Below are 22,673 nucleotides of genomic sequence, written 5' to 3' on the forward strand. Positions count from 1 at the left end.
CAAATATGTACCTAGACACAGTGACTGGAACATAGAGTACATTCAATAAATATGTGATGAATGGGTAGGTGGATGGAAGGATGGATAAAAAGTTGGCTTGGAGAATAAGAAAGAGTGAGTGAGGAAGGAAGGGAAGAGATAGAGAAAAAGTAGGAGTGAATTATGGCCAAATAACTTATAATGGGAGCAAATTCTAGTGCTTTACACTTGTAAAATCACTTGTAAAAACAAATTTATTTGCCTCTCAGTTCTACTTATCTTCACATTATAGCAAACAAATACTTCTCTGTAGGTGACAGTGCACTTACATAAGACATTTTTCTGAAAGAAAAGGGTGGGGGTGGAATTATCTTGAACATTCGAAAGAATTTATGTAACTTGAATCTCATAGTTTTTTTTTTTTTTTTTTTTTTTTTTTTGAGACAGAGTCTCGCTCTGTCGCCCGGGCTGGAGTGCAGTGGCGCAATCTCGGCTCACTGCAAGCTCCGCCTCCTGGGTTCACGCCATTCTCCTGCCTCAGCCTCAGAGTAGCTGGGACTACAGGCGCCCGCCACCGCGCCCGGCTAATTTTTTGTATTTTTTAGTAGAGACGGGGTTTCACCGTGGTCTCGATCTCTTGACCTCGTGATCCGCCCGCCTCGGCCTCCCAAAGTGCTGGGATTACAAGCGTGAGCCACCGCGCCCGGCCGAATCTCATAGTTTTAAAAACATACTCTTATTTCCTATAATGTGGATATATACTTAATTTATGCTTGCCCTTAGTCTTTTTCCCTCAGAGGTATTAGTAAGTGTTAAAGAGTTACCAGTTTTCATTTTATGACATTATGATTGAAATTGACATGCCAGTCAAGAATTCAAAAACAGATGTTGTGAATAAAACAGTGGCTAGCATTTTTGTTTTTAACAACAACAATAGCATTTGTATTATAAAATAATTGAAACTGGCTAATACAGGTAAAACTGTTGGTCAAATGATGTGTCTCAACTAGCTTTGGGGCTGGAGGCTTTTAAGTGGGAAAAGTTTTTTTTTTCCTAAGTACATTAAAAAGAATGACCAGTTGACCACCCTGCTCATGAATTTTATATAAAAAAAAATCAAAACCCGAATTTATCTTAGAGTGTTTTGTACATATTGTTACCACCTGTATTATCTAAAACTTCATACAATCTAAGTGCACTACTCTTAGATTTGCCCCACTTTGTTTTTCCATGTTATAGTTTTCTTCCAGTTTAATATATATGTATACATACATAGATATAATTTTATTCTTATAGCACTTAAATGCAGAAAGGTCTTACAAGTCCCAGATTTCTACCTTACATAAATCTGTTGTAAAAATGGAAGAGGAGCTTCAGAAGATTCAGTCTGAAAAAGTGTCCGCTCTTGCAGATTTGTCTTCTACTAGGGAACTCTGTATTAAACTTGACTCAAGCAAAGAACTTCTTAATCGACAGCTGGTTGCTAAAGATCAAGACATAGAAATGGTATGTAATATATTTTTAAAATCTTCTTTAAAATTGCTATTACTGTAAAGTTAGTGTAATTTCGAAAAGTAAGTTCTTTTTTATGTAATATTACATCAAGCCATGTCTTTGAGCTTAGATTTTATTTTTAAAATCCAAGAAGTTAGTTTATGACAGCTGTATTCCAAACAACGTAAGACTCTAACAAAAACTCTTCTTTTGAGCATGTAATTTGCATTTACTTTTAGCCAGCAGAATCATAAAACACATTGACATAGTGATCAGCAAAGAACCATGAGGTTGAGGTTTATTTAGCTAAATTGTAACTTTAATGATATTCTTTTAAGCTAAATTTATTTACTAATTGGCCGGGTTCTTTTAACTGTAACTCAGTTGATTGTATCTACTTTGTGCCTGACATTGTACTTGCCACTGGGAGTATAATATTCAAAAGATATAGGTTCCTGCCGGGCGCGGTGGCTCACGCTTGTAATCCCAGCACTTTGGGAGGCCGAGGCGGGCGGATCACGAGGTCAGGAGATCGAGACCACGGTGAAACCCCATCTCTACTAAAAATACAAAAAATTAGCCGGGCGTGGTGGCGGGCGCCTGTAGTCCCAGCTACTCGGAGAGGCTGAGGCAGGAGAATGGCGTGAACCCGGGAGGCGGAGCTTGCAGTGAGCCGAGATTGCGCCACTGCACTCCAGCCTGGGCGACAGAGCGAGACTCCGTCTCAAAAAAAAAAAAAAATAAAAAATAAAAAATAAAAAAAAATAAATAAAAAAATAAATAAAAAAAAAAAAAAAAAAAAAGATATAGGTTCCTGTCCTCAGGGACTTCCCATTGACATACAACTAATTTGTAATGAATGATATATTAATAAGAGACACTAAAAGCTTTATAGAGGAAATTTCTATTCAGCCCAGGAATATCAGGGAGGAGTATACAAGGAGATACTCAGGAGCTCTAAAGGAATGAGGCATCCCATTCAGAAGGAAAAACAACACAGACAAGGGTATGGAGTGAATAATAAGTACTTTGTAATGGCTAGTGTAGCATGCATGGGAGGAAGTGGCTGGAGAGATAAAGCCCGAATTTTAAAAGGGTATGTATAGAAGATGCATAGTGTATTTGAAATAGTGGAAAATTTTGGTCATGTTTAAAGTTCTGTTATTACCAAACCCTATTGAACCTTTATTTTTTTAATTTTTGAAACGGAGTCTCACTCTGTCGCCAGGCTGGAGTGCAGTGGCATGATCTCGGCTTCCTGCAACCTCCGACTCCCTGGTTCAAACGATTCTCCTGCCTCAGCCTCCCGAGTAGCTGGGATTACAGGTGCCTGCCACCACACCTGGCTGATTTTTGTATTTTTAGTAAGACAGTATTTCACCATGTTGGCCAGGCTGGTCTTGAACTCCTCGACTTTAATCCAAAATGTGTGGAGATTTGAAGTTGTCTCAAACGTACTTTAAAAGCCACTATCATTTGCGCTCTCAAGCAGTTGATCCTCTTCTAGCATGGACAAAGTCGATTCACCTAGCATATTCACAAATGGGTTGCGGATCCATTCCTTCCAAGTTCAGGGGTGTTTTGTGATTGGGAAGTAATGCTCAAACTCTTTTGAAAGCTAAGCTAGGTGATCATACACCAACTGGGAGAAAGAAGGCCCTGGCTCACCCTCCTTCAAAATCTCTGTTAATGTTTGAAAAATGTCAAAAATCCCAGTGTTCACTCGTTGCCCCCAAAATTCCAGTTTGGCTTTTTTTGTTTGTTTTGTTTTGTTTCGCTCTGTCGCCCAGGCTAGAGTGCAGTGGCATGATCTTGGCTCACTGCAGCCTCCACCTCCCGGGTTCAAGCGATTCTCCTGCCTCAGCCTCCCGAGTAGCTGAGATTACAGGTGCTCGCCACCACACCTGGCTGATTTTTGTATTTTTAGTAAGACAGTATTTCACCATGTTGGCCAGGCTGGTCTTGAACTCCTGACCTCAAGTGATCTGCCCACCTCAGCCTCCCAAAGTGCTGGGATTACAGCAGTTTAGTTTTGAATGCGGCCACTTTATCTGCCAACTTGAAGACAGTTGTCATTCTCCCCTGAAGTGACAGATGGAGTTTGTTGAGCAAGGCTGTATAGGTCATACAAGTAAGTTTTGAGACCCATTCTCTGTCACTAAAATGTGCTTCCAGTGGTGACATTTTCTGAAAGAAATCTCTGGAGTTGCTCTCATAACTCAAAAACTCTGGCCAGTGATATACCTTTAGAAAGTCATCTCACTTCTGTATATAAGAGAAGACGTGTTTGCTCTGCATCCATCTCTTCACGGAGCTATGCAAACAGACATGAGTTAAGGGCATGTACTTTAATGTGGCTGATGATTTTAATCACGTCCTGCAAAACGTTGTTAAGTTCAGGTGACATTTTTTGGATAGCCAGCATTTCTCTATAGATGACACAGTGTGTAGACTGTAGTCACATTCAGAAGTGACCTCTTTGACCCAAGTAATGAAATCAGAAAGCTATCCATCCAGCCATCGCATATACTGACACAAAATGACCAATTCAGTTTTCCTGATATGTAGTCATTCAAAGACTTGAGTAGTCTGCAACTGTGATGTTGGTTGGCAACAAAAGTGCACATAACATATCTTCATGCACATGCTCCTGAAAAATATATCACACAGAAACAAGTATTGTTGCCTTGCTGTCAACATCTGTACACTCATCAACCTGGAATGCATACCACGGTGACTCATTAATCCTCTCTAACAACTGTGTCACAATATCCTCTGTTATTTCATCAATTCATCTAGTTATTGGTGCTAGCCAAAAGAGGAACACTTGCCACCTTTTGAACTTCAGCCTCTTCTAAAATTTTATGACATATATCCTTATCAGTAGGCAGGATCAATTCTCCACCCATAGCAAAGGGCTTCTTAGCATTAGCAATGTGTTTAGCCACTAAGAATGATGCTCTCAGTGGAGATACATTTGATGAAGTGGTGGCCTTTAATAATTTCTTCTGTTCTTTGTGTTCACATTTTTTTTCTTTTGAAAAACTCCAAAGGCTTGTCTTTTAATACAGGGTGCTTTGTCTCCAAGTGGCAAAGCAGTTTTGAAGGTTTCGTGGTTTCACTGGATAGTCAGTCACTACATTTTATACAAAGCAGACTTGGAGAATGTGAATCACCCGTTGCAATGAACCTGTAATTTAAGTAGGACTTGGTATTTTCTTTTAAATGCAGCTTTCCTTTTGTTGACAGTCTTAGATTCTTCTGCTGTCTCATCATTGGGTCTTTTGCCCTTTTCAAAGAAGCTCTCTAGTGATGTTTGTTTTTTACTCATTTTGACTAGGGTTAGCTTGTGGGCTTACCGTGACTCAGACAAGTACTCAGTGCAGGAAAGAGACACGGATGGAAGTGGTAAATAAAAAAATGGGCAGGTCACATGCAGACTAAAATAAGTGTCAGATTCTGACTTAAAGCCTGCCACTAGATGCAGCTGTACAATTGAAGCACATCAACTCACTTGCCACTATAAAGCCTACCACCAGATGCAACTTAATTGTCACTTGCCACTCAGCAATAGGGTTTTGATATGAGTCTGCAAGCAATTGATTTATTAAGGTCTCTGTGCAGTCAAACCTCTCTGCTAATGTTAATCTATATTTGCAGCAGCTCCCCAGAGCTAACATCAGTGCCTCAGCTCCACCTCAGATCATCAGGCATTAGATTCCTTTAAAGAGTGCACAACTGAGATCCCTTGCCTGTGTTGTTCACAATAGGGTTCCACTCCTATGAGAATCTAATGCTGCTGCAGATCTGACAGGAGGCAGAGTTCAGACAGTAATGCGAGTGATGGGGAGCAGTTGTAAATACAGATGAAGCTTTGCTGGCTCACCTGCCATTCACCTCCTGCTGTGTAGCCCAGTTCCTAACAGACCACAGACTGGTAGCGGTCTGTGGCCCGGGGGTTAGGGACTCCTGCTTTATCAGACATGTGGTTTGCAAATATTTTCTTTCACTAAGTATGTGGCTTGTGGTTTTTATCCTCTTAACATGGTCTTTCTCAATTAAAAAGTTTTCAATTTTGATGAAGTCGCATTTATAAATTTTCCTTTTATGGATTGTGCTTTTGGCTTTAAGTCTAAAAATTATTTGCTATAGCTCTAAATCTCAAAGATTTTCCTACTTCTTATTCTAAATGTTTTATAGTTTTATTTTTCACATTTAATTCCGTGACCCATTTTGAGTTAATTCTGCATAAAGTGTGAGGTTGACATAGAGGTTCTTTTTTTCTTTTTTTTTTGGCCTATGAGTATCCAACTGCTTCTGTACCATTTGTTTAAAAAGCTATCTTTCTGCCATTGAATTGATTTTGTACCCTTGTGAAAAATCAGTTGGGTATATTTGTGTGGGTCTATTTCTTGGTTTTCTATTCTTTTACATTTACCTATATATCTGTCTTTCCCCCAATACCACAGAACTTTGATTACTGTAGTTATATATTAAGTCTTTAATTTAGGTTCATCTGCTTTATTCTTTTTTTTTTTTCAAAATTGTTTTAGGTATTGTAATCTCTTTGATTTTTCACATAAATTTTAGAATAATCTTTTTATATCTTTAAAAATCCTGCTTGAATTTTGATAGGAATTGCATTAAAATTGCATTAACTTGGGGAGAATTAACATCTTTACTATGCTAAGGCTTCCAATTCATGAACGTGATATGTCTTATTTAGATCTTCCTTGATTTCTTTTGTTAACTGTGTAGTTTTCAGCATGCAAGTTCTGTACGTTTAGATTTCCACCTACAAAATAAAAATAAGTATTCTTTTTTTGAGCTATGGTAAGTGGTATTTTAGTTTTAATGTCATTGTCAATGTGTTCCTTGCTAGTATGTAGAAGTACAATTGATTTTTGTTTTTTCATTTTCTTTTGGTTTGGTTTTAGAGATTGGGTCTCACTCTGTCACCCAGGCTGGAGTGCAGTGGCACATAGATTACTGCAGTCTTGAACCCCTGGGCTCAAGTAATTCTTTCACCTCAGCCTCCCAAGTAGCTAGGTGGCACTACAGACATGTGTCACCATGCCTGGCTAATATTTTGATTTTTGTAGGGATGGGGTCTTGCTGTGTTGCCCAGGCTGGTCTCGAACTTCTGGCCTTAAGCAATCCTCCTGCCCCAGCCTCCCAAAATGCTGGGATTACAGGCATTAGCCAGCATGCCCAGCCAACAATTTTAATTTTTTTTTTGAGACAGAGCCTTGCTCTGTCCCCCAGGCTGGTGTACAGTGGCACGATCTTGGCTCACTGCAACCTCTGCCTCCAGGTTGAAGTGATTCTCCTGCCTCAGCCTCCCAAGTAGCTGGGATTACAGGCATGTGCCAACGCACCCAGCTAATTTTTGTGTATTTAGTAGAGATGGGGTTTCACCATGTTTCCCAGGCTGGTCTCGAACTCCTGACCTCAAGTTATCTGCCCGCCTCAGCCTCCCAAAGTGCTGGGATTACAGGCATAAGCCACCGTGCCCAGCCAACAATTTTAATTTTTGAATGTTTATCTTGTGTCCTATGAACTTGCCAAATCCACTTACTAGTTCTAGGAGTTTTCCTGCAGATTCCATGGGGTTTTCTAGGTAAACAGCCACTATATCTGAAAATAAGAACAGCCAACAATTTTAATTTTTGAATGTTTATCTTGTGTCCTATGAACTTGCCAAATCCACTTACTAGTTCTAGGAGTTTTCCTGCAGATTCCATGGGGTTTTCTAGGTGAACAGCCACTATATCTGAAAATAAGAACAGTTTTATTCTTTTCTGATCTGTTTGCCTTTTCTTGCCTTCTTGCACTGTTTCGTACTTAAGCACTGTGTCAGTTAAGAATGGTGAAAGTGGACATCTTACCTTCTTCCCAGTATTAGGCAGAAAGCATTCAATGTTTCACCACTAGCGTTATCTGTAGTATTTTGCAGTTGCTCTTTATCAAGTAGAGGGATTTCCCCTCTATTCCCATATTTCTAAGAGGTTTTATCATAGATTGATGTTGAATTTTGTCAAATGCTTTTTCAGCATCTAATTATAAGATCCAATGATTTTTCTTCTTTAGCCTATTAATATGATAGATCACATTGGTTGTTTTTGAATATTGAACTAGCCTTCCATCCCTGAGATCATTCAGATAATTTTAAATAAGAAAAGAGAAGTTAGGGTCAAAAATATCTATACTGCCACCTTCGTTCTCCATAAAAATAGTTTAAAGCACTATCCGGACCTTTTTTTCAGTCTTAGTTTTCTTTGCTTTTCTTTTTTTTTTTAATACATTTACTGGGATATATTTGTTGATCTATAATTCACATAATATACAATATACCCTGGTCTTGATTTTCTATCTCTTTTGTGGGGTGGGGAGAGGGGGAGGGACAGCATTAGGAGATATACCTAATGCTAAATGACGAGTTAATGGGTGCAGCAAAACAACATGGCACATGGATACATATGTAACAAACCTGCACATTGTACACATGTACCCTAAAACCTAAAGTATAATAAAAAAAAATAGTATATCTATTAACTAACTCTTCTCAAGAGTAATTTTGAGAACATGAATTCCAAATATTCTTCCTTTAACATCTTTTAATGAACACTTATGTTATGGATGATTTCCTTAAGCATAATATGAGAAGTGCTTTGGAGAATCTCATATAATTTTTGAAAGAAGCAAAGGATTTTAAAAAATGTAGTCATCACCTTAGGCTACTATGGATTTCAGAACCTAAAACTAGAATAAGGTACTTTCTCCTACCATAGACATTTTGTTACATTTCATTCTGGCTTTTTCTTTTCCTAGCCAGATTTTTGTGTTCTTTTGCATAGTTGCAAAATAACATATTAAATGGATTATTCTATTTTTTACCATTTCTGTGTAAAAAATTTAAAATTTTTATTGTATAAAACAACATGGAAAATTTTTTTACATAAAACCTTTATCACATTTTGCATTATATCCTTAAGATGGATTCCCACAAGTGTAAATTTTGGCACATACAGCCAATGAGCTTTCAAAAAGCCACTGCTTTACAATTAAGAGGAAACGTCACGAAAACAAAAATGGAAACAATAGACCAGTTAGAAGTTGAATAGAGAACCCTGGATAGCAGCAGCTAAGAAGAGCCCTTCTGGGATCAGAACAAGCCTCAAAAACTTGCCTCAAAACTACCCCTTCTTCTGTGAGTTTGACAGAGAGTAGAATGGTGGTGATGAGGGGCTGGGGGTGAGGGGAGTAGGGGAAGAAGGGAGACATTGGACAAGGGGTGCAAATTTTCAGTTACAAGGTGAATAAGTTTGGGAGATCTAATGTACAGCAAGGTAACCACAGTTAATATACTGTATACTTGAAATTTGCTATGAATAGATCTCATGTGTTCTTAACACACACATACAATAGTAACTAGATGAGAGAGAGGTGATGGATATGTTAGTTAGCTTAATTGTGGCAGTCATTTTATAATGTATGTGTGTATCAAAACATCATGTTACATTCCTTAAGTATATATAATTTTTATTTGTCAATCATACCTCAACAATGCTTGGGTTGGGAAGTAGTACCCCTGCAAAGGGATCAAATGTAATTGGATCAGACTGTGAAGCAAGGTAACCCACAGTTGATTGTCAAAATAAATAGAACAGTCAGCTAGCAATTAATAGAGGCTAATAGTTGGATTTGATACCAGTAGGGACAGACCAGCCAGACACTTAACAGGGAGATCAGAGAGAGAGACAGTCAAAGAGAGCCTGGTTAAATCCATTGCATCCTAGCGGAAGGGGCTAGAATGATTGCGTAAATGCCCATGGGAGGGGATGGGGTAACTGTGCATACCCTGAGGAGCAACATCAGAAGCTATATACTGCAAGGGAAGCAGACATCATAGAAACAGTCCAGACAAATAAATAAGGAAATAAGCCAACCATAACAAGCCCCAAGATGGGGAGGATCAGTATTTAGAGATGCTACAATATATTATTTAAAATTTCTAGTTTTCAACAACAAAAATTTAACCCTCAAAAAGCCAGGAAAATGCAGCCCATCTATAGGAAAATAAAGCAAACAAAAGAAACTGTCTTTTAGAGCAGCTTATTATTTCCTTATTATTAGTCTCTGTTTGATGAGACATTGTTATTAGGCCTTCTTTTACTTTTTTCTTTCTTTTTTTAGTTGACAAATAATAATTGTGTATATTTATGGAGTACAATGTGATGTTTTGGTCTATGTATGTAGAAAGATTTGATGTATGTATGGTAGACAGGTTTAATTAAGCTAATAACATATCAATCAACTTATCAACTTATTTTTTGCATATCATTAAAATTTTATTCTTTTAGCAATTTTGAATTATACAGTAGTTTATTATTAACTGTGGTCACCATACAGTGTAATAAATCACCAAAACTTATTTCTCCAGTCTAACTAAAACTTTGGACTCTGATCAACATCTCCCCTTTCTCTATCCTTCCTCCTCCCACCATTCTACTCTCTGTTTCTATAAAGTCAACTTGTTTAGATTCCACTTATAAGTAAGATCATACAGTATTTGTCTTTCTGTGCCTGGCTTATTTCACTTAGCATAATGTCCTCCAATTCCACCCAGGTTGCCATGAATGACAGAATTTTTTTCTTTTTAAAGGCCATATAGTAGAAGTCCCCAACCCTTGGGCCACAGACCTGTATGGGCCCATAGCCTGTTACCACAGACTGGTACCAGTCCTAGCTGCACAGCAGGAGGTGAGCGGTGGGTGAGTGAGCATTACTGCCTGAGCTCCACCTCCTGTCAGATCAGCAGTGGCATTAGATTCTTGTAAGAGCGTGCACCCTACTGTGAACTGCGCATGCAAGGGATCTAGGTTGCACACTCCTTGTGAGAATGTAACTAATGCCTGATGATCTGAGGTGGAACAGTTTCATCCCAAAACCATCCCCACCCCCACTGCTGTCCATGGAAAAATTGTCTTCCATGAAACCAGTTCCTGGTGACAAAAAGGTTGGGGACCGCTGCTGTATAGTATTCCATTTTGTATATATACCACATTTTCTTTATCCATTCATCCATTTATGGCCTTACTTTACCTCCTTAAGTATGACTTCCTTTATTTCTCTGAACATATTTAAAAGAGCTGCTTTGGGCCGGGCGCAGTGGCTCACGCCTGTAATCCCAGAACTTTGGGAGGCTGAGGCGGGCAGATCACGAGGTCAGGAGATCGAGACCATCCTGGCTAACACGGTGAAACTCTGTCTCTACTAAAAAAATACAAAAAAATTAGCCAGGCGTGGTGGCAGGCGCTTGTAGTCCCAGCTACTCGGGCGGCCAAGGCAGGAGAATGGCGTGAACCTGGGAGGCGGAGCTTACAGTGAGCCGAGATCGTTCCACTGCACTCCAGCCTGGGTGGCAGAGTGAGACTCCGTCTCAAAAATAAAAAAAAAAAAAGAGCTGCTAAGTCTGACTGTATATGTTGCTGTCCTTTCTTCTATCAACTTCTTTAAAAGCTATAACATTTAAAAGTGATAATTGTAACAATATATCATTGGGCTTGTGACATGTATAGATGTAAGTGTAAGACTAATATCACTAGTGAGAAAAGGAAGAAATACAGCTATGTAGGAATAACATTTCTGTATTGAGCTGTAAATAAACAGTTCAACAGTAATAGTTGCAGATGTCAATACCCCACTTTCAATAATGAAGAGAGCAGCTAGGCAGAACATCAACAAGGAAATATAAGATTTCAACAACACAAAAACCAAATTGGCATTAACATAAATATATAAAACACTCTTCCAAAAACAGTAGAATACATAGTCTTCTCAACATGGAAGGTCCTCCAGAACAGATCATACATTAGGCCATAATATAAGCCTCAATAGATTTAAAAGGATTGAACTTTTGCAAAGTATGTTTTCCCACCACAATGGAATTGTTAGGGATTGATAAAAGAAGAAAATTTTGTAAATTCACAAGTATAAGAAAATTGAGCAGCACATTCCGAAATAGTGGTGAGTCAAAGAAGAAATCACAAAGGAAAAAAAGAAAATACTCTGAGATTAGTGAAAATGAATGTGTACTGTGTCAAAACATATAGGATGCAGCTAAAGCAGTACTTAGAGGGAAATTTATAGCTAGAAATGCCTATCTATATTAAAAAAGAAAACTTTTAAGTCACTAACCTAGCCTTCCACTTAGAACACTGGAAAAAGGGAACAAACTAAACCCACAGCAAGAAGAATGAAAATAATAATCAAAATTAGAACAGAAACTAAGAGAAAACAATCAAGAATCAAAGAAGCCACAAGCTTGTTCTTTCAGAATACCAACAAAATTGACAAATCTTTAGCAAAGTGACAGAGTCAAATTACTAAAATCGGGAATAAGAGAAGGGACATCACTACTAACCTTATAAAAAAAGTATTATAGGGGAATATTATGAACAACTGAATGCCAAAAATTAAATGCTTAGATGAAATCAACAAATTTCCAGAAAAACACAAACTATTAAAACTGACTTAAGGAAAAGTAGAAAATCTGAATAAACCTGTAACCTAAAGAGGTCAAAATAGAAATTTTTAAACTTCCATAAAGTAATACCAAGGCCCAGATGGCTTCAGGTGTGAATTCTTCCAAATGATTCAAGATGCATTGATCCAGAATTTTTGCAAACTCTTCCAAAAGTAGAAGAGAACACTTCTTAATGCAATCTATGAAGCCATTATTGCCCTGAGGCCAAAGCCAGACAAAGACCTCATAGGAAAATAAAACTGCAGACCATTATCTCTTATGAATACAGATGAAAAATTCTATAATTTATATAGAATTTATAATTCTATATAATACAGAGAAAATACTATAACACTGAATCCAACAACGCATAAAACGAAATTTACACCATGAAGTAGGGTTTATTCCATGAATGCTGGGTTGGTTTAACACCTGAAAAATCAATTAATACATCATCATATCAATAGAATCAAGAACAAAAACCACACAGCCTTCTCAATGGGTGCAGAAAAAGCATTTGGCAAAATCCAACATTCTTGCCTGATAAAAACACTCTATAAACTAGAAATAGAAACTTTCTTGACCTCATAAAGGGCATCTATGAAAAACCCACAGCAAACACTGTACTTAGTGGTGACTGAATGCTTTTGCCGTAAGATCAGTATCAAGACAAGAATGCCCACCTTGCCTTTTCTATTCAACATCGTAGCAGAGGTTCTAGGCAGGGCAGTTAGGCAAGAAAAAGAAATAAAAGGCATTCAGGTTGGAAAAGAAGTAAAACTATCTCTGTTTGCAGGTGACATGATCTGAAATATAGAAAATCCTAAGAATCCACTAAAAAAGTATTAGAATAAATGAGCATCAGGGCTGTAGGACACAAGATCAATATCCAATTGTATTTCTTATTTCTATACATTAACAATGAACAATCTGAAAATGAAAAAAATTATATCAGATGGAATTGCGTCAAAAAGGGTAGCACTAAAAAAGGACAAATATGGCTGGACGCGGTGGCTCATGCCTGTAATCCCAGCACTTTGGGAGGCCGAGGTGGGCGGGTCATGAGGTCAGGAGATCAAGACCATCCTGGCTAACATGGTGGAACCCCATCTCTACTAAAAATACAAAAATTAGCTGGGTGTGGTGGCACGTGCCTGTAATCCCAGCTACTTGGGAGGCCGAGGCAGGAGAATTGCTTGATCCAGGGAGTCAGAGGTTGCAGTGAGCCAAGATTATGCCACTGCACTCTGCCTGGCAACAGAGCAAGACTCTGTCTTAAAAAAAAAAAAAAAAAAAGAGACAAATACTTGTACTTTACAAAACTACAGAACGTTGTCAACAGAAATTAAAGGAGACCTAAATAAATGGAAACACATGCCATGTTCATGGGCCAGAACACTTATCATTGTTAAGATGGCATTACTCCCAAAACTGATCCACAAATTTAATGCAATGCTTATCAGAATCCCAGGTGTCTTTGTAGAAATTGTCAAACTGATCTAAAATTCATATGGAAGTGCAAGTGAATAGCCAAAACAATCTTGAAAAAGAAAAACAAAGTTGGAGAATCACACTTCCTGATTTCAAAACTGGCTGCAAAACTGAAGTAATCAAGACATTGTGGTACTAGCATAAGGAAAGACATAGAGGTTGATGGAACAGAATTCAGAGTCCAGAAATGGTTTACACATTTGTGCCCAAATGATTTTTCAAAATACAGGTGCTAGGACAATTCAATGAGGAAAGAATAGTATTTTTAGCAAATGGCGTGGGGACAACCTAATATCTATGTGGAAAAGAATGAAGTTGGATCACATGCAAAGATTAACTGAAAATGAATCATAGGGCTATATGTAACAGCAAAAACTATATTAAGAAGAAAACACAGAAGTAAATCTTTGTGACTTTGGGTTAGGCAGCACTTTCTTAAATACATGTCAAAAACACAAACAAAAAAATAGATTAAGTAGACTTGATCAAAATTTAAAAAAACCTTCTGTGCTGCAAATGGTATCATCAAGAAAGTGGCAAGACGATGCACAAGATGTGAGAAAACATTTGCAAACCATATATCTGATAAGAGATTCATATTCAAAATATATAGTGGTGGTTATGCCTCTAATCCTAGCATTTTGGGAGGCTGAGACAGGAGGATCGCTTGAGCCCAGGAGTTCAAGACCAGCCTGGGCAACATGGAAAAAACCCATCTCTACAAAAAATACAAAAATTAACCAGGTGCGGTGGTGCACAGTTGTATTCCCAGCAACTTGAGAGGCTGAGGTGGGAGGTTTACTTCAGTGAGCCATCTTCATGCCACTGCACTCCACCCTGGGTGACAGAATGAGACCTTGTCTCAAAAAACAAAAAACTTAATAACCCAACTAAAAAGCTGGGCAAAGGATATTAATAGACATTTCTCTACGTAAGATACATAAATGGCCAATAAACACATGAAAAGATGCTGAACATCATTAATAGAAAAATGCAAATCAAAACCATACTATTTCACAACCACTAGGATGGCTGTAATCAGAGAGAAGATAAAAAATGATGACAAAAATGTGGAAAAAGTGAAACCCTCATACATTGCTGGTGGAAATGTAAAATAGTAAGGCAACTTTGTAAAATATTTTGGCAGTTCCTCAAAATGTTAAAAATTAGATTACCTTACAGCTCATAAATATCACTTCTATCTATTCAAGAGGAATGAAAACATGTCCATACAAAAACTTGTATACACATTTTTATGGCAATATTATTTATAATAGTCCTGAAGTATAATAAGTCAAATATTTTTAACTCATGAATAGAGCTGTGGTTTATCTATGCAATGGAATATTATTAGGCAATAAAAGTAATGAAGTTTTGATCCTGCTAAAACATTGATAACTCTTAAAAACATTATGCTAATAAAGGAAGCCAGTCACAAAAGACCGCATACACATTGTTTGTTTCCATTTATATGGAATATCCAAAATAAGGCAAATAGTAGAAAATAGTTTAGGGGTTGCCTAGGGCCAGAGAAGGTTCTGTGTTGGTTTTTTTTTTTTTTTTTTTTTTTGAGACAGGGTCTCCTTCAGTGGCTGAGGCTGGAGTGCAGTGGTGCCGTCTTGGCTCACTGTAACCTCGACTTCCTAGGCTCAAGCGATTTCCCACCTCAGCCTGCTGAGTAGCTGGGACTACAGGCCTATGTCACCATGCCTGGATAAGTTTTTGAATTTTTTGTAGTGATGGAGTTTCACCATGTTGCCCAGGCTGGTCTCAAACTCCTGAGCTCAAGCAATCCACCTACCTTGGCCTCCCGGAGTGCTGGGATTACAAGTGTTAGCCACCATGCCCAACCTTGAGTTTCTTTTTGGGATGATGAAAAAGTTCTCACATTAGATTGTGGTAACGATTGTACAACTGTGTTAATATGCTAAAAATCATTGATGGCATGTGAATTATATTTCAAAAAAGCTATTGTCAAAAAAATCACGGTCCATTTTCTACTCCTGCCAGCAAAGTATATGAGATTGCCATTGCCCAATGTAATGTTCATTAACACAAACTAACAAATCTGCCAATTAGATAGACTAGAACAGTATCTTTGGTAGAGTTTTTCCAGTTCAGCTGAAAGAGCTTGCTCCCAGTATGCATTTAGTAATGACCTTTTTGATGGTCATGACTAGAGTGGGGAATGCTGGTGGCGTCGATTGGGCAGAGGCCAGGGATACTGCTAAGCATCCTGTAATGCATAGTGCTGCCCCCACTCCAAATAATTATCCAACCCAAAACATCAGTAACGTTGAGGTAAGAAGCCCTGAACTAGTAATGGCATCTTGTTTTAGTTTATTTGATTACTAGTAAGGGTAATTTTTCCCCATACGTTTATAATTGTATTTCTCCTTTTGTAAATTTTCTGATCATTATCATTTAGCTCATATTTCTCATCAGTTTATATGCGTTCTTTATGTTAGTAGAAATATAAACCATTAATTTTATTTACTAAGTTTATTTGTCTTCCAGTTGTTTCCGTTCAAATTTTGGTTAAGTTTATATTGACTATCAAAATATTTATTTTTTTAATGTGACGAAACTTTTTTTTGCATTGTATCTAGCTTAGAAAATTTCCCTACCTACCTATCTCCCTTCCCTGTAATTTCATTTTTATTTCTTTTCACTGGAATTTAAAGCTTACCTTTTCAAATTTAACTTTTTAAATGCATATAGAATTTGTTATGTATATTACAAGATAAGAAATAATTGTTTTCTAAATACTAGTGACTGTTCTTCCTCCTTTTTAAAAAACATTTGTCTCACTGAGCATATTTTAAGGCTCAAGATAATTTTCAAAAGGAAGCTTTCCACAAGTTTATGCAAGAGAATATAAGAGATTACTCCTTATATTAATTATAATTATGTTTAATTATATTATTAAACATAATTATAATTAATTATATTAAGAGAATATAAGAGATTACTCTTTATATAAGAATATAAGAGATTACTCCTTATATTCCTTAATTATGGAGTCCAATGATATTCTATAAGCATGCAGCTCACCTAACTCAGGACAAAGCAGTGCTCACAGATATCATCCTGTCAGTCTTGCAGGGGTATATAAAGAAATATCAAAGCTGGTAGTGGAAACTGTTTGCAGTTTGAAATTAATAAGCCTTTTCTTAATGAATTTTCTGATATGATCAGAGAGATGGAGAAAGTGATACTATACATACATGTGTGGTGTGTTTATTTGGTAAGAAGGAGGGACACAATTTCAAATCACATTAAAAGTAGTTGCTGGTTTATAACAGATTATGAAAATTTTGTGAGTCCCTGATAATATAATAGTTAAGTGAATTAATGGGAATAAGTGTAGATATCTTCTTATTATTGTACAGATGGAGAATGAGTTACATTCTGCTCTTTCTGAAATTGAACTCCTGAGGAGTCAGATGACAAATGAGAGAATCTCCATGCATAATCTAGAAGCTTTGCTGGTGGCCAGTCGAGACAAAGAATGTCAGTCTCAGATAGCACTTCAAGAAAAAGAATCTGAAATTCAGCTTCTTAAAGAACACCTTTGTTTGGCAGAAGATAAAATGTGAGTTGTTTAGCAATATAAAGTCATACATCTTAATTTTTTGGTACTTTAGTAGAATTTTTAAGCTAGAATTTAGAGAATTTGCCTCCTATAATTTGCCTAAGGATCAGAAATATTGTGATTTGCCTAAGAGGTGGTACTTTTTCTATTATATTTTTCTTATCTAAATTTAAGTTTAATGATCTCTATTGGTTCTTTCCAACAGAGTTTTGAGTATAATAGAATGTCTGAGCTAAAATACTGCCTTTAGGAAATATAACAAAATGAGAAAAAAAATTAACCAGTTTGAAACCAGAAGAATTTTCATGTTTAGACCAATATATTGCAACCTAGTATTTGCATTTGCCACATCGTATTTTCTTTTGTACCTATTGCATGTACTGGGTACCTAGAACACCTGCATTCACAAAATACAGAAGACTTCCCGGGATATTGATTTTGGCTTCTTTTCTTTCTTTTTTTTTTTTTTTGTTTTTTTGTCTTTTTTTTTTTTTTTTTTTAGGCTCTCTAGCACTCCTAGAACCTTCTTAAAAGATGTTTGGCTGGAGAATTGGGTGGAATTGCCTCCCTGTATAGTGAATTTTTTTTCTGTTAAACTTGGTCACCTCTCATAAAAACTGATGAGGGACCATTAACCCCTGTTCTTACCTGTCCCATCTGTAACACTTTTCATCCAGCCTCCACTCTGTCCTCACATCTGAGGTCGGCATGGGGAAGGATAAGAAGCATGGTCTTGGCAATCAGCCACTCCTAGGAGCCCCTGACAAGGCAAGGGCTTCAGAATCAGGGCTACTTTCCTTTAGAAACTGTTTTCAGGTTATGGTGGCGGTGACTGAGTCCTTCTTTTCCATTACTGTAGCTAGGCTATTATGATTCCTTCAACAGGTTTTGCAGGATCACTTTCTCAAGATGGTAGGTGGAAATCTACCTTCGTGAAATACGCCAAAACTTCCACCCTAAGGGCTATACTCTGTTTTAGACTGGCTGGTAAATACTAACACTTAGAATGAGCATGAGAAATGTTTGTTACTAGTCTCTAAAGTTTAGATTTCAGCAGTCTATAATAATATCCTGAAAGCAAGTGAAGAGGATAGAATGTTCTGTGTGAGTGGCATTCATCAATGTTTATCTTCCCTATGATACTGTGCCTTATTACAAGTTTTTTGAGGCATTGTTTAGCCTTAAGGAAGATTCTATTAAATTGAAGATTATGTATGCCAAATTTCATTATAAGGCACTTGGTTGAATAGATATATATAAAACAGACCATATTAATCATGGAGCTAGTGAATTCCGGTGTTAATTATTTGATCATACTACTACTTTATATAATACCTCTAAGTACTTACATAAAAAACAATTTATAGTAAGTAGTATAGACAGATGATGTATAATATGTTCCCACAGGGAAACTGAAACAGAGAAGGATTAACTAATTAAATGGGACTGGGATTGCTTAGGCTTTTCAAGTAGGCTACTCTGCATACTTACCATGTCTAACATGGGCATATTTTAGATGTACTAATAAATCTGGCCATAAAAATCACAATGTGATTTGGATCCAGCTGAGAAACCACTATCAATATGGTTTAATGTACCCCAGAATCATAGCCATATTTTAAGTTTAGTCAACTATAACTCTTATCTTCTTTTAAACGGGGCCATCCAGAGTAAAGATGTGGCCCAGTTCAGAAATGTTGTCACACAATTGGAAGCTGATTTAGACATTACCAAAAGACAACTAGCAACAGAGTGCTTTGAAAGGTAAGTTTATCTCTATGCAAGCTCAAAAACAATGCTTTTCAGCATGGAAAGCATTGTTTCTTAGGTAACAATAGGTTTTAGTTCTTTTATGATGGTTAGATTTTCAAGTATGAATTGAGCTAGTTTTATGATAGTTTTAATAATTTTGCTGGATATAAAATTTAAAGCATCGCTATTTTGCTTTAGGGAGAGGGCCGTACGAGAACTTCGCTGCCAAAATTATTCAAGTAATGCTTATCATATGAGTTCTACAATGAAGCCAAATACAAAATGTCATTCACCAGAACGTGCTCACCATCGATCTCCTGACCGAGGCCTTGATCAATCATTAGAAGAGTGAGTCTGTTTAAGGATCCATTCTCTTGAGATCAAATAGCAGTATCTAGTATAGTGAACATTTGGGGTAATAAGGAAACTCAATAGTCTGTCTTTAATAGTGATATTTAAACATGATTACCAAGATATATTGATATAAAATATGGGATTTTGATAATTAGAATTATATATATTATACTAAAATGGAAGGTCTAATATTTTATCTGTTTGCATAAATTATATATTTTTTTATTTCCATGGTTTTGGGGGAACAGGTGGTTTTTTGTTACACGGATAAGTTCCTTAGCAGTAATTTCTGAGATTTTGGTGCATCCAACACCCAAACAGTGTGCACTGTACCCAATGTGTACTCCTTTATTCCTCATTCTTCTCCCATCCTTCCCCTGAATCCCCAAAGTCCAATGTATCATTCTTATAACTTTCATCCTCATAGCTTAGCTCTCACTTAAAGGGAGAACGTATGATATTTGGTTTTCCATTCCTGAGTTACTTCCCTTAGAATAACGGTCTCCAACTCCATCCAGGTTGCTACGAATGCCATTATTTCGTTCCTTTTTATGGCTGAGTAGTATTCCCTGGTATATTTATACCACATTTTCTTTATCCACTTGTTGGTCAATAGGCATTTAGGCTGATTCCATATTTTTGCAATTGCAAATTGTGCTGCTACAAACATGCACATGCAAGTATCTTTTTCATATAATGACTTCTTTTCCTCTGAATAGATACCCAGTAGTTGGATAGATGGATCAAATGGTAGTTATACTTTCAGTTCTAAATGGAATCTCTGTACCGTTTTCCTTAGTGGTTGTACTAGTTTCCATTCCCACCAGCAGTGTAAATGAAAACATTCCCTTTTCAACACGTCTATGCCAACATCTATGCTTTTTGATTTTTTAATTATGGCCATTCTTGCAGGAGTAAGGTAAGTATCTCATTGTGGTATTAATTTGCATTTCCCTGATAATTAGTGATGATGAGCACCTTTTCATATGTTCATTGGGCATTTGTATATATTCTTTTGAGAATTGCTTATTCATGTCCTTAGCCCACTTTTTGATGGGATTATGTTTTGTTTTGTTTTTTCTTGCTGATTTGTTTGACTTCCTTGTAGATTCCGGATATTAGTCCTTTGCTGGATGCACGTTTGGGAAGATTTTCTCCCACTCTGTTTACTCTGCTTATTATTTCTTTTGCTGTGCAGAAGGTTTTTAGTTTAATTAAGTCCCATCTATTTATATTTGTTTTTGTTTCATTTGCTTTTGGGTTCTTGGTCATGAAATCTTTGCCTAAGCCAAAGTTCAGAAGACCTTTACCAATGTTATCTTCTAGAATTTTTATGGTTTCAGATGTTAGATTTAGGTCTTTGATCATCTTGAGTTGATTTTTGTATAAGGTGAGAGATGAGGATCCAGTTTCATTCCTCTACATGTGGCTTCCCAATTATCCCAGCACCATTTGTTGAATAAGATGTCGTTTCCCCACTTTATATTTTTGTTTGCTTTGTCAAAAATCAGTTGGCTGTAAGTATTTGGCTTCATTTCTGGATTCTCTATTCTGTTTCATTGGTCTATGTGCCTATTTTTATATCAGTACCATGCTGTTTTGATAACTATAGTCTTGTAGTATAGTTTGAAGTCAGGTAATGTGATGCCTCCAGATTTGTTCTTTTTGCTTAGTCTTGCTATGTGGGGTCTTTTGAGGTTCCATATGAATTTTAGGATTGTTTTCCTAGTTCTGTGAAGAATGATTATGGTACTTTGATTGGAACTGCATTGAATTTGCATATTGCTTTTGGCAGTATGGTCGTTTTTACAATATTGATTCTCCACGAGCATGGGATGTGTTTCCATTTGTTTGTGTCATCAGTGACTTCTTTCAGCAGTGTTTTGTAGTTTTCCTTGTAGAATTCTTTCACCACCTTGATTAGGTATACTCCTAAGTCGGTGTTTTTGTTTGTTTGTTTGTTTGTTGCTGCCATCGTAAAAGGAGTTGAGTTATTGATTTGTTTCTAAGCTTGATCACTGTTGGTGTATAGCAGTGCTACTGATTTGTGCACATTAATTTTGTATCCTGAAACTTTACTGAATTCATTTATCAGATCTGGGAGCTTTTTGGATGAGTCTGTAGGGTTTTCTAGGTATATGATCATATCATCAGTGAACAGTGATAGTTTGACTCTTTACTGATTTAGGTGCCCTTTATTTGTTTCTCTTGTCTGATTGCTCTGTCTAGGACTTCAGATACTATGTTGAATAGAAGCGATGAAAGTGGGCATCCTTGTCTTGTTCGAGCTCTCAGGAGGAATGCTTTCAACTGTCCCCATTCAGTATAATGTTGGCTGTGGGTGTGTCATAGATAGCTTTTATTACCTTGAAGTGTGTGTCCCTCCTATAGCAGTTTTGCTGAGGGTTTTGACCATAAGGGATGCTGGATTTTGTCAAATGCTTTTTCTGCATCTATTAAGATGATCACATGATTTTTGTTTTTAAGTTTGTTTATGTGGTCTATCACATTTATTGACTTGCATATGTTAAACCATTGCTGCATACCTGGTATGCAACTCACTTGGTCATGGTGTATTATCTTTTTGATATGCTGTTGGTTTCAGTTAGCAAGTTTGCTGTTGAGGACTTCTGCATCTATGTTCATCAGGGATATTGGTCTATAGTTTTCACTTTTTGTTATGTCCTTTCCTAGCTTTGGAATTAGGGTGATACTGGCTTCATAGGATGATTTAGGGAGGATTCCCTCTTTCTCTATCTTGTGGAATAGTGTTCTACAGGATTGGTACCAATTCTTCTTTGAATGTCTGATGGAATTCAGCTGTGAATCCATCTGGTCCTGGACTTTTTTATTGGCAATTTTTTTCTTACTGCTTTAATCTCTCTACGTGTTACTGGTCTGTTCAGAGTTTCTATGTCTTCCTGATTTAATCTGGGAGAGTTGTATATCTCCAAGAATTTATCCATCTCCTCTAGATTTTCTAGTTTGTATGTGTAAAGGTGTTCATAGTAGCCTCGAATGATCTTTTGTATTTCTGTGGTATTGGTTGTAATATCTCCCGTTTCATTTCTCATTGAGCTAATTTGGATCTTCTCTCTTCTTTTCTTGGTTAATCTCACTAGTGATCTATCAATTTTGTTTATCTTTTCAAAGAACCAGCTTTTTGTTTGATTTATCTTTTGTAATTTTTTTTGTCTTATTTTCATTTAGTTCTGCTCTGATCTTTCTTTGTTATTTCTTTTCTTCTGCTTAGGTTTGGTTTGTTCTTGTTTCTCTAGTTCCTTCAGGTGTGACCTTAGAGTGTCTATTTGTGCTCTTTCAAACTTTCTGATGTAGGCACTAAATGCTATGAACTTTTCTCTTAGTACTACTTTTGGTGTATCCCAGAGGTTTTGATAAGTTGTTTCACTATTATCTCTCAGTTCAAAGAAGTTTTTAATTTCCATCTTGATTTCATTGTTGACCCAGAGATCATTCAAG

The 22,673-nt window shown here is 36.9% G+C and overlaps 1 protein-coding gene across 2 annotated transcripts in view; it reads left to right on the forward strand.

Moving 5' to 3' along the window:
* TSGA10 (testis specific 10) overlaps positions 1–22,673 on the forward strand; it is a 158,095-nt gene that overhangs the window by 118,621 nt on the left and 16,801 nt on the right. For both annotated transcript variants that reach the window (XM_055242362.2, XM_063617621.1), the window contains 3 exons: positions 1,276–1,485; positions 16,885–17,087; positions 19,038–19,187. In XM_055242362.2, coding sequence (XP_055098337.1) covers positions 1,276–1,485; positions 16,885–17,087; positions 19,038–19,187 — 563 coding nt within the window. The remainder of the gene's footprint in view (positions 1–1,275; positions 1,486–16,884; positions 17,088–19,037; positions 19,188–22,673) is intronic.

Source organism: Symphalangus syndactylus, chromosome 14 (genome assembly GCF_028878055.3).
Source record: "Symphalangus syndactylus isolate Jambi chromosome 14, NHGRI_mSymSyn1-v2.1_pri, whole genome shotgun sequence".
Lineage (NCBI taxonomy): Eukaryota > Metazoa > Chordata > Mammalia > Primates > Hylobatidae > Symphalangus > Symphalangus syndactylus.